The sequence below is a fragment of the Taeniopygia guttata genome, chromosome 7 (genome assembly GCF_048771995.1).
Source record: "Taeniopygia guttata chromosome 7, bTaeGut7.mat, whole genome shotgun sequence".
NCBI lineage: Eukaryota > Metazoa > Chordata > Aves > Passeriformes > Estrildidae > Taeniopygia > Taeniopygia guttata.
This window is the reverse complement of record NC_133032.1, coordinates 28803572-28815850: the sequence shown is the minus strand read 5'-3', so window position 1 is coordinate 28815850 and position 12279 is coordinate 28803572. Positions and strand designations below refer to the sequence as shown.

Here is a 12279-nt window from a genome sequence, read left to right as displayed (position 1 = left end):
TTCACTGTAGTGTTGGCATTTTTCTATTGGTTTAGGCTGGGGACACACTGTTCAACGTAGGTGACAGATATTGGCACATTATTGTAAATATAGCACAGGTAGTTTCTGGTATATAATGTTTGTAACATCCCACTGAGGGCAGAGCCCCACACGCTGCCCTGCAGGACAGACCTGTGGCAGGGCAGCAGAACATGTTAGAGATAAACAGAATAAACAACCTTGAAACCAGCACAGACAAATTATGACTTCTTCGGCAGCGGGGCTGACAGACAGAGGCTTTATACAATCTCGGAATCATCAATACCACAGATTCCGACATACAAGGAATTGCTATTTTTGCATACTCATTGTTCAGAGCAGAACAGCAGCTTTAAAGAAAGCATTCACATCTTTGAATCGCAAGCTTGATTCACAGAATATCCTGTGCATTGAAAGACCCATGTAATGAACAGAGAGTAGGCATTCTATCTTTGAAAAATATGAACAAATAAATGGCACCATAATAGATTTATTTGTAATGTGTAAAAACGGAGTCTAAGGATAATCTCCAAGTGCTTGTTCAAACAAAAAAAAAAGTTTACTGCAATACATTTTGAAACCGGATATATCCCTATATACGTGTCACTTACAAAAATTGGCTGATTGCAACTATGTCCCCATACCAAAGGAGCAGAGCGGGCGGTGTTTCCCTCTGCCACGGGCGGCTCGGCAGCGCTGGGCGGGCGCAGGAGCGGCTCTGCGGTGCGGGCACAGCGCCCGGCCGGACCCCGCCCCGCCGCCAGCCCTGTCCCCCGCTGCCATAAGAAGCCGGCGGGTCCCCGCGGTGCCACACGCACCGCTGTGCCACAGCCCCGCCGGCAGCAGGGAGGTGAGAGGGGCCGCGGGATGCCCGGCGGGAGGTGGGTGTTGGCAGGGCTGATACCTCCCACCTGGAGCACTCCTCAGCCTTGCGGACGGCGAGCAGGCAGGGCTGGAGCATGAAAAGGGGATTTTTGTTAGGGTATTTGCTGCCGTGTCTGGGAACAGTCTTTCCGTTCGGAACCCTGTGGTGGAGAATCAGTAGCCAGGTAGCAGGGCAGGAGACATTTACCGATGGGATATGAACGAAATGAGTGCCAGGCAATAAGGCTTCTTTATTTTCCCGGCTTTTGGGAAGGTGGGTTGGCAGCTCTCCCTCTTTGATCAGTGTCTCTTTGGTTTGTCCGTTTGTGAAGTCTGCAGGGAACGCTGCAATCTGAATTGCTATCATATCCCAAGAGGGTCTCCAGATCAAGTGTGGGAGAGGGAGGTTCGAAAGGTGCTCATTTTGACCTGCTGGCAGTCATCAAAACTGGTTCCTACCGGGTTCCCCTGACTGCTGGGCTGGAGACAGGTCTGCAGGCAGAGGCAAGGCGAGGGGACCTGTGACAGCAGGGACAGCAAAACCATTCTGAAGCAAACAGACCCCATGCCCTCCCCTCTCCTTGTCTTGTGGCTCTGCTGTCTTTGAGAGCCGCTAGCAGCAGAGTTATGGTCTCTTGTGACCTTCCCCCCGAAGCCAGGGCTGCTGCCAGAGCTTCCCAGCTCTCCCTTGCTGATCCACGGGCGGAACCCCAGGGTGGCCGTGCTTCCAAATCCATAGGAATTGCTGGAGCTTGCCCAGGCTGGCGCTCCCAGCGTCCCCTCTGACCGCAGGGCCACGCCACGACCATGTCCGAGCTGGAGAAGGCGATGATCGCCATCATCGATGCCTTCCACCAGTACTCCGGGAAGGAGGGAGACAAGCACAAGCTGAAGAAATCGGAACTGAAGGAGCTCATCAACAACGAGCTTTCCCATTTCCTCGGGGTAAGTACTGCCCTTCCCGCAGCCTGGCTGGGCTCAGGGGCCATCCAACAGCCCCTGCACTCCCCTAACTCCGTCTCCCACAGGAAGCCTGCACAGGCAAAGAGGTTTATTTACACAGCAGGGCATTGAATCCTTTGTCCCAGCTCTACAGAGCAGCAGGATGAGGGGAACAGCCTATATGACAGACTGAGGTGTGGGTTGGACTAGGGAAATCACCTTCCCTGACACGGGGGACAGCCTTGCCCCAAGGGGTTCAAGATGTCACTTCCCAGCACAACAGCTGTAGCTGCAATTCCCTGGGGCACAGGACAATGCCCCACATAGACTGGGAACATCCACAAAATATTTGGGATGTGTCTGAACAGAGATTCAGCCATGAGAACACTTGGGGAACGGGCACACATTACTGTCTGGGCCTCGCTGTGGTCCTCCTCAGCTTTGGCTGCCTGTTTCTATCCCTTCAGGAAATCAAAGACCAGGAGACTGTGGACAAAGTCATGGAGGCACTGGACTGCGATGGGGATGCAGAGTGCGACTTCCAGGAGTTCGTGGCCTTTATTGCAATGGTCACTGCTGCTTGCCATGAGTTCTTTGAGCATGAGTGAACTGGTGGGAAGCAGGTGAGCCCCTTCTGCTCATGCTGGAGAGAGGCAAGGCAGCATTGCTCCTCCAGGAAAAGGACTGGCTGTGATTACAGACACCTTAGAGTTCAGCTTGCGCTAGACTTAAGCAGCTTATTAAAAGTGTTGTGGCTTTGTGAACAAAACCCACTTGTGTGGCTCAGGAAAAGCTACTGGCTAGTGCCCATTGAGCTGGATGCAGTGAGAGAGTGCCTTGCCTCAGGCTCCTTCCCTGCTGTTTTAAGTCAGGAATTTGCATGGGCTAGAAGCAGAGGGATGCTGTGATCCAAGCTTGTGTGCAAAGGAAAAAAGGAAGGGTTGAAGGAAGAGATGATGCAGAGGGGCTGGTTTTGGAAACTTGCTGCCCAGCCCACTGGCCTGAACGGGAAGGCTCCCAGTGACTCCTGTGGGCTCTAGGCATGGCATTAGAAACCAGCTCCTGTCCCATCACAGGTGCTCAGCAGAGCCCACCTATTTCTTGGTACATTGAGACACACTTGGCTTGCAAGGCAAAATGTAACAATCTAAAAGCATAACCATCTGACAGCTCAGGCTTTTCACTTGTTGATCAACCCTGCTTTTAGCAGCCAGCAGAACTGGAAGCAACAGCATATGAAGCTCCTGCACTGGGGTCAGCTCCTGGGCCTGGGATATGCCTTGACAAGGTGTCCAGGCTCAATCAGAGGGGAAGTGGGAGTGGCCCAGTGTGACCACAGACCATGCACAGCCTCCTGAGTGTGTGGAAACGACAAGGAATAAAACATTGGTTTGGCCTCTGGTGAAAAACGTGTCCTTTTGTGCCAGGCTGCTCTGCACTGAGAGAGAAAGGCTGGGGGATCAGGCCCGAAGCACTGCTACAGCTCATCCCCCCTGGGGTTCTTGCTGGGCACTGACCCCTCATCTCTTCCCTGGTGTCATTGTAACTGGCCAGACAACCCAGGATTGTCACCAGCACCGTGTTCCAGCTGGCTGCCCATACTGCCAGGTCTTCCTGGACACAGGGACAAGGGCCCTCTGCAGGATGTGGCTGCTGCCACCAGGGTCATCCAGGGGCTTGCAGTGGTGAGCCCTTGCAAAGGCTCAGCTAAACCCAGGACAACCCCCAAAAAGCCAATGCTTCTGCCTCTCCAGTCTGCACCTGCCATCCAGCTCAGCAATACCTGGGAGCTGGGCCTTCCTGCCCTGCAGCACCAACAGCGACAGATGCACAGCAAAGATGCTCTCAGCTGGTACTGGTTTTACCTCATTCCACATACTAGAATGATTTTATGCACAAAATGACATCTTTGGACAGGGACCATCTTGGTATTCTAATCAGCCTCCCCCAAACTGTGCAAGGGGACGCTCAGGCAGAGCCAGGCACCCAAGGGACAGCATCTTGTACTCCACCTAGCACAAAAAGCCATTTTGCCATCCCACGGTGGTGCTCACTTGATGAGAAGCAGTTTAGCATCCAAGTTACTTCCACCACATTTTTAACATCCTCCTCAGGTCTTGGTTGAGCTGCTTTCAACAGTGGCACAGACCTGAGGCCATGTGTCAGAACAGTGGATGGGGACCCTGTCTGTCTCCATGTCCCCAAGGTGAGGCAGGGTACACAGGACTCTCTGGACCCTCTCTCAAGCCTGAACCTGAGTCCAGCAAAGGGGTCTGATTTTTCAGTACAAGGGTCTGCCCATGGGCCACAGCTGTCATGGTTCTGACTCTGTAAAGAGGATTCAAATGGATTTCCCACCAGGAAGGACACTATGAGAGTTTCCTATGTATCAACAGTAGCAAAACTGAAACAAAGAGAAGTACAGCAACAGGAAGGGCCTGAGATTTTTAGAAGATGCAGATTCACTTCTGAAGCTAGAAAAGTGTCATGGGGGCAGATTTTGTACATCTGTGCTGTATTGTACCTTTGTTAAATCACATTTTCAGAATTTAAAATGCTGCAATAACTTTCTGCTCTGGGAGATTAGAATCTCCACTTTTATTCTGTTCTCAGATAATTTTAAGAGATGTTCATCCCTCAAAGGGAAACCTCTCTCTCCATCAGACAAAAAGTTACCATCCTATAAGAGCACTTAGTGACACCCCTCCCCTCCCAAAAGTTCTTCCACACAGGATCTTACCAGGAGTGCTGCTTGTTGCTCATCTAAAAAACATGTACTTCATCTCAATGGCTGATGGAAGTGGATCCAGGCTGAAACATTCAAGAGTAGAGCTCATGTACTGACAGCAAGAAAAAAAAATCTTAAAAAGAAAGCTATGGTTTTCTTCCCTCAAATGAGTTGTGGACTTTTACAGACCTCAGAAAAGGAAGGGAACCAACCACAGTACTGTCATTCATATCTGGGAGAGAAAAATGGCAGAAATAAATAATGATTTTGCAGTTACCTTTGCTAGACAAGTTTAAAGGAATTCTAGAAATATAGCACTTTTATGTTTAGGTGAGAACAGGGTTAAATAAATCAGAAGTGACTGGAAGAAAATACAGTGGTTCATATAATTTTAATAATATGTACTGAAAGATAAAAAAACCCAGAACTTTGCTTATATGGTACTAGATAATCAAGCCACACCATAAAACCTGGTGTTCCTAGTTCCTCCTAAACAAAACAAAAATAACACAAAATCCAAACACAATCATAACCAGTATATTAATTATAAGCAGTATGTTAGTCTTATATCATTTAAAGCCAGCATTTAGCAAAGTTGTCTGAAGTTACTTTTATGGGACTACAGCTTGGTAAAATTTCTGATACATTAAGTTTTGATAAACTAAATCTGATATGCTTCAATAAAAAGGGCCTGGGAAAGAAAGATGTATCATTGAAGCTGAACATCTGGAATGCAGAATTTAGGGACTACAAGGACATTTTGCAGAAACCAGAAGAGACTAACAAAGACTGTGTCTGTGTGTTGAAAAGTCCCTACTGGAGAAAACAGATACTAAAACCCCTAAAAATATGGACTAATTAACATGAACAGTGAGGAATCAATAACCAATAGAGGACAGTATACTAATGAATGAAATATAATTATGCAATTTAGAATCAACGAACCCTAATTTGTTTGCTAAAAATGTAGAAATAGGTGGAAAAATTTTGTATCCGTGCCTGTGTAGAGGCTGAAATTTTGTCATCCTTTTAAAAACCCTGGCCAGGAATAAAGAACTGCCTCACTCTCCAGCACTACAAAGACACTATTAGAAGACACAGGGAACACATTTTTGTCCTTGCACATTTTTCTGTATGAGACATCTATCCTGATCTTTAATCTTTGCGAGGTTGCAACGTGCACAGTGGTACTTTGAGCTGAAAAGGACCGTGCAGAGAACACTGTGCTCCACCAGCTTCTTGAAGATTTTAAAAGAAAGGGGGCTTCCCCTTGAATGTGGTGCAAATACAAGTTTCCAAAAGTTTAGACAGCATTTCACAAGTTTCAGGGGCAAAGTCTGGGCAAGCCTGTTGTCCTGGCACAGTTCTCTGTGCTGGGAGCAGCGTCCTGGCTGTGAAAGGAGCACGCCTGCCACTGGCCTGCTAGCTAAATTCACAGTCCTAAGCTGGCAGTCTTAAGGGTAAAGTTAAACAAGAACTACTTGTGCTGCTACCTATTAATCTTCCAGCCCCTCTGTGGGCCTACCTTCAGACTCTGAGATCTGGAGAACACAATGGTAGAGGCAGCAGAGAAGGGAAGGACAGAGTGCACCAGTGAGTTTGATGTGAGGCAAGGGGAAGGTGCAGCCCTGTACTGGCTTTTACTTCAGCTCTTTTCTATGAGAGCAGCTGCTGGATGTTTGCAACCAAGATGTGAGAGTGAGAAAAGTGACAGCAGGTCTATCTGGGAAAGAAGATACAGAGCATTGTGTGCAGTTTTAAATGCTGTTAAGAGAAGGAGGTACTTTGAGAACATGTTCTGTCTTGACACTTCCTTCTGTGTGATCTCTAGCTGCTTGGACATGGTGACATTGTGAGAAAATGATTGCACTGTGAATGACAGTTTGCACAGGGAAGAGGGTAGAGCAGCAAATGCCTTCTGTCTTGGCACATCCATCATCAGTTAGTGCTTCACTGTGATGATGGACTCTGCCACTCTGAGAGAACTGGTGCTATATATATAGTTGAGGAGGAAAGTGTGAATCACCAGTGTGTTTTGTCTAGCTTACAGACTGCGAAGGGACCATAAAGGCCAGCAGCAGCTTTTTGTTGTAGGACTTCTTAGTGAGCAGCTGCTGGATGTTTTGAAGGGGTTTGGAATTTGAGAGAGCTAGAATGGAAGATGGTACATGGATCTTGAGGGAAAGTGAGTATCTCCAGTGAAACATAAACTTTAAGGAATTTAGAGATTTTAGAGGAGCTAAGAGAAGCCTTACTAGAGTTAATTAAAATAATAATAATAATAATAAATGAGTAGGCCTTGATAAAGTTAGGAGTTAGTAGTTAACTAATAATTGATTGCTTGTCAGCACAATGTTTAGTTAGCTGGGTTTATAATGAAGAATATAGAAACTGACAAAGAGCTTTTAGGAACATAAGACAATTGTGGGCCTCCTCTGTTCCAAAACCAATTGAAGACAAGGAATGGGAGTTCTACCGAGAGTTCATTTGTCATATTTGCATTAAAAAGGTAGAAAGGTCAGAACGAGGAAGACTTCATTGACTTCCTCATTTTGGGACCCCTCCCCATAAATGGGACACTGACCCATTTCAAGGGACAAACCACGCATGCTGAATGGCTTTTGGAGTGATTAGCATACGAAGTGGGGAATGGGATGTACCAAAATTATGAATATGTATTTGTATTTTGTGTATTCAATACTTGTATGGATAAAAAGACTCTGTAATCACCTGGAAGGCACGGTGTGGATTTGGGAGCCATCCCGCACACAATAAATACACACTTTCTAACTTTAAACTGTTAGAGAGTTTTTGTCCATCACAGTTGGATATCGGTACTAGATCAATATCCATATTTTTAATACATCACCAGGGAGCTGGATGCAGTTCAGTGGGTGTGAGTTACATGTTGAGCAGCTGATGGCACAGAAAAGGTTCTAAAAGGAAGAGGCTGTGCTGCAATTGCCTTTTATTTTGCAGCCTATAAACTGCACAACCAGTACAACCACACGATAGCGCTGTCAACTCACAAAAGACGGAAACGCACCGAGGCCAGCTCGAATCCAGCCCCAGGACAGAGCCAAGTCTGAAACATCCCTGCTCTCAAATCACCTGTGTGAGGACAAAACGGTTTGTCTGATCCTCCCCTTCCAAGTACAAACTCTTCCTTGCAGCACATTCAAACGGCAACATGAGCTCCTCTCCCCTAACAAACCTTTTCACTCTCACAGGTAACAAACTCGAAAACATCTGCCAAAACCGGGGCTCACAAAAGTGTCGGTGGAGAAAGCTCTTTGCTGCCTACAATTTCAATGGCACCCATCAAACTACAAAGGCACACCCTGCTGTCGCCACTTTCCTTCTCAGCTCCAGGTACCACCGTAAGCCTTCAGTCTCACAGAGTCAGGATCCAAATGGAATGGCACCAGGGACTGCTCACACACTAAAGCTACAAGGACAAAAACTCAACAGTTTGGCATCTGCATTCCCACTGACAGTTCAACAGCTCTAACCCAGAGAACTGCCTATTGGGAAAAGCCTCTAAATTCACTGAGACCACTCAAAAGTGCCCATCCAAATTTGCTTTCTTTGCCAAAGAGAGGAACTAGAACTCCATCTCAAAAGAAATGGTAACCCTTCCTCCAAAATCCAAAACATCCAGGGACTGATCCCCTACAGAGGTGTCAGAACACTGGTACTGGGCATTACCTGCCCAGGGCAGTAGACCAGCTACACACCAAGACCTAGCGTAGCTGCCTACCTCGTCCAAAAGAATTGTGCTGGCAGAATTTCAAGAGGGCTACCTCTGAGAAGTGGAAAACACATGCCAAATTTAATCTTTCAGGAGGGAGACAGCCTTGCAAAGATAGATACCAACTCCATGTACAAATTTAGTCAGTGCTTCCAAACCAAATATGCCAGGATAGAAAGTTGCTGCCGCCTTTGCGCTGCACATCTTATCTGCACCTCCAACACTGGGGCTACATTCTTTCCTTCCCATGAGAAAGCATTGCTGTCCTCCTTCAGGAACTTACCAAGCAGAAGTTGCATAGCACATCCAGCACTGGCTACGTCCAACAATAGCTCCTACACAGAAGTGTCTTGCTGGACTATACCATGCCCTCAGCTTTTCAGTGCTACGTAGCCCTGTGTTCTGCCTCTCTTGACATCTGAATCTTAACTGGAAGCACTTATAGGACAGCAGCACAATCTGGATGAAGAGAAAGAGACATGAAGCACATGTTTTTGTCCTGGCATATTTTTGTGTGACTTCTATTGGGATCTTTAATCCTTATGAAGCTGTAATGTGTACAGCTGTCCTTCGAGCTGAGAAGCACCGTGCAGAGAGCTGATCCCTGTGGCCTCAATGCCTACTGACACCTTCTATGTTAGTTATTTCAAGCTGCTGGATACAATAGATGTCACTGATGACACACAGGGCATCCACGACTGCTGGGCCTTTGTGGACCTGCTGGATGGGCCCCAACCTCCTCCCTAAGGGGCAGAGGTGCTGAGTGCCAGATTGTGCATCCATCCCTCCCTCCCCCCAGATTACCTCCTGGCTATCCCATCCGGCACAGTGGAGACTGGACCAAACTTCCTATGGCTGGCCCTGAGCCCCCCCAAGACTACAGCCTCAGCTATGCTGGGCAAGGTGAGGGGATCACCTGGGCAGCTGGTGAGAAAGGGTGTGCATTGGCTTTGCTGCTGCACAATGGGCTCTTCCCATCACCCTGCCTGCTCCCTGAGCCCGCTTGTGCTTCCCTGCTCCCCGTGCTGGGTGAGTCTCAGCAGCTGGCAGGGGCACTGCTGTCTCCTCTGTATTTCCCCAGCAAAGTCTACTGTCTATCCTTGCTTTGGCTGGAGCTCCCATGCCATGCCACCCTATTCCATTCCATCTAATCCCATCCTAACTCCCCTGGCTGGCAGGAACATGTTCACCTCCCGAGCTGCTGTTTTCCAGGGCATCCTTGGTCCTCGAGGGTGTCCTGTGAGTATGGCCCTTGCCATCCCCAACCCTTCTCACACCCAATGCCCCCTCTCATTCTCATCTCTCCTTCCCAGGGGACACAGGGGCCCATGGGACTTACTGGCCTGAAGGGAGAGAGCCTGGAGAGAGAACCTGCTTGACCCAACAGTTCCAGAGAATTTTGGTAGTGCAGCCTGATGAAGCTGCTGGAGGGGATCATCCCAATGCTGCTGTTTCTGCTTGTGCTTTCTCCCTGCAGCCATCAGCCTGGAGCTGGCATCAGGCCTTTCTGTCCAGCCTTCTGCAATGTTTCCCAAGGGTATAACTTCAGTGGATGTCTGGCTGCAAACCAAGCAGGGACATGGGAGGTCTGTGCCTGGAGCTGGAGCTCAGAGGCCCTGGAAAGGCCCTGGAAAGGCCCTGGAAAGGCTGGGCCATGCATGGAGCAGCTGCACCGTGGCAGTGCCATCACAACAGCCATGCCCTGCCAGCCCCATGGCAGCGGTGCCATACCTGACATGCTGACGGACAGCACTGCAGCTTGGCAGGGGTTCCAAATACAGGAAATTCAGGACCATCCAGGCTTTACAACTGCTTTACCTGCAAAGCAATTGCAGTGAGGTTTTGCAGAAAAAGCTCTTAATACATTAAACTGTCTGATATATGAGAACTGTGCTAAGCCAAGGTTTTGAGCTAACAGTTTATGTTTCAACATTCATCAAGTCAGATTTGCAAGAGCTGTTCTGAAATGTTTAATAAGCTTTTTGTTTTAAGATTTGCTTTACAAGGCAACTTGTATCACTTTCATCAGTATCTCAATACAAAAGTCTTACAATGCTTTGTTTGCTAAAAAACTACAACATGGAACTGGGGGTTAGGGAGTTGTCTCCTTTTGCCAGCTGTTTTGGGAGAAGGGGTGTCCCACAGCCTGCTGCTGGAGACTGCTGGACTCAAACAATAAGTTACACAAGTTCTGTACATAATTACAGTCAGAGTATGCAGCTGTATTATACACTACAGGTAAACACCATCAGGGCCCATAACTACTGTAAAGCAGAGCTTTTTCTTGAAGATTTCAGAGTTTATGTGACTGTGGATAAATCTGATCTATCAGGGGACTGACATCCATCTTTCTTAGGCACTAATCCAGGCAGAATTGCCTTGCAGAAGTAACTGGCTCTTCTGCAACCTTGTGCATTATTAGAAAAAATTTATGTAGCTCTCTTTAACAAATCTATAAAAATAATTATTTTCTAGTCTTGTGCCCACCTCCAAACACAGAATTACTTTAATAACTTCACATTCTCTTTCTGCATTAAGTTCACTGCAGTATTGGATCAGGCAGAAATTTCAAAACCTTAATTAGTCCAACTGTGACCCAACCACTGGGATATTTTAGCCCGAACAAAAGAGTTCAGGCTAAACATACAACTCCAAAGAAAACAAAGGAAGTTTGTACCACAACAGCTCAAGCTAACTAACAATGAATGGGTTTTCTATGGTGGGAAAAAAAAGTTACTATTTCAAGTTTTAGCACAGAATATTCAGGGAAAACATTTTGTAAGCTTATGCTTTGTAAACATTTATACAAATAATTCAGAGTGGCTTTGGAATGGATTTTCATATCCTTGGCATTATGCAGGGCAGGAATTAACAGCTCACACTATGAGAACAAGCGACTTTGACATGGAGTTAAGAGCAAGAGCACTGAAGGCTCCTGCACCAAGTACTTCAAACTGTGTATTACTTTGTATTTTATTATAAAGTTTATAGCATTACAGAGTCCAGCATGGCACTGTAAGTAACCTTGTTACAGTATTTGTTTTTGCTTGGTACAAAAAAGCTGATCAGCAGCATAACTGTTACACTGCATCCAGGATTGGAAGGGGTTGGCTTCTTCTGAAGAGGGATGAGTCAGTGATTTGAAATAAAAAGGCTGCATTTTTAAATCTCAAATATGTGCAAAATTCCTTTCAGTAGAGAATGTGGTAGAGGTGTGTGCAATGTTGAAGGATAGGCCCCAACCCCGATACTGCCAATATACTGCAGTCACGTGGAGGGTGAACTCTGGATGGTTACTCACGACTTTGGGTGCTGTTTCCAGGAGTCCTCCTCACAGCTGTTCTCTCCCCACCCCACTCTATGTCCTTTTATGCAGTGCATCAAGTACTGACATTCATAATTATTCTCTCCCCTCTGCCCCCCCCGCTCCTAAAATAAAACTGGTCCATGATAGTTCTAATAAGCTTCCTTCAGGAATTCCAGTAAACTCTCCATCCTAAGACAGCTGTGACTGTTACATGGGTTTATGAAAGCAAATGCAATCTGGGAGATGAAGGGCTGCATGTAAAGAGAAGTATCTCCATTTTCCTAAAGTCTTCAACAGCTTTTAAAAACAAGAGCATGGATTCCAATGTTATTATGAGGAAAGCCCCTTGGATTTTGGTGCTTTAGCCTTGATGTTATTTGCTGTTTTCACATGTTGTAGGCAACATAAATAGGATCCAACTGATCAGCTAAAAATCCATCTCTCAAGTGCATCCGTTGTTTCTCGCCGCGGGAGTTGATGGGAATGACCCCGGGATCCACGATGACCACGACACCAACAATGAGATAATGCTCTTCCAGGACCACGTTTGTCACCAGCGCAACCAGATCCAGCGCTTCCTGCTCTGAGCCTTCCAGCTCCACCACCACCACCAGCAGGTTTGTCCACGTAAACACTGCACTGTTGGCATGACACACGTGTTAATGGGGA

General features: G+C 47.0%; 2 protein-coding genes across 9 annotated transcripts in view; one reads left to right on the top strand and one right to left on the bottom strand.

Moving 5' to 3' along the window:
- The first annotated feature begins 813 nt into the window (after nt 1–813).
- Nucleotides 814–3233, top strand: S100B (S100 calcium binding protein B). 2 transcript variants are annotated; one of them, XM_030276933.4, is made up of 3 exons: nt 814–899; nt 1675–1827; nt 2292–3233. In XM_030276933.4, the coding sequence occupies exons 2-3, from the start codon at nt 1690–1692 to the stop codon at nt 2430–2432; spliced, it is 279 nt and encodes a 92-aa protein (XP_030132793.1). In that variant the 5' UTR covers nt 814–899; nt 1675–1689; the 3' UTR covers nt 2433–3233.
- A 7016-nt stretch (nt 3234–10249) lies between these two features.
- The window catches only part of DIP2A (disco interacting protein 2 homolog A), a 75714-nt gene continuing 73684 nt past the window's right edge, over nt 10250–12279 (bottom strand). For all 7 annotated transcript variants that reach the window (XM_030277923.4, XM_041717270.2, XM_030277920.4 and 4 more), the window contains one exon: nt 10250–12249. In XM_030277923.4, coding sequence (XP_030133783.1) covers nt 11997–12249 — 253 coding nt within the window. In that variant the 3' untranslated portion in view covers nt 10250–11996. The remainder of the gene's footprint in view (nt 12250–12279) is intronic.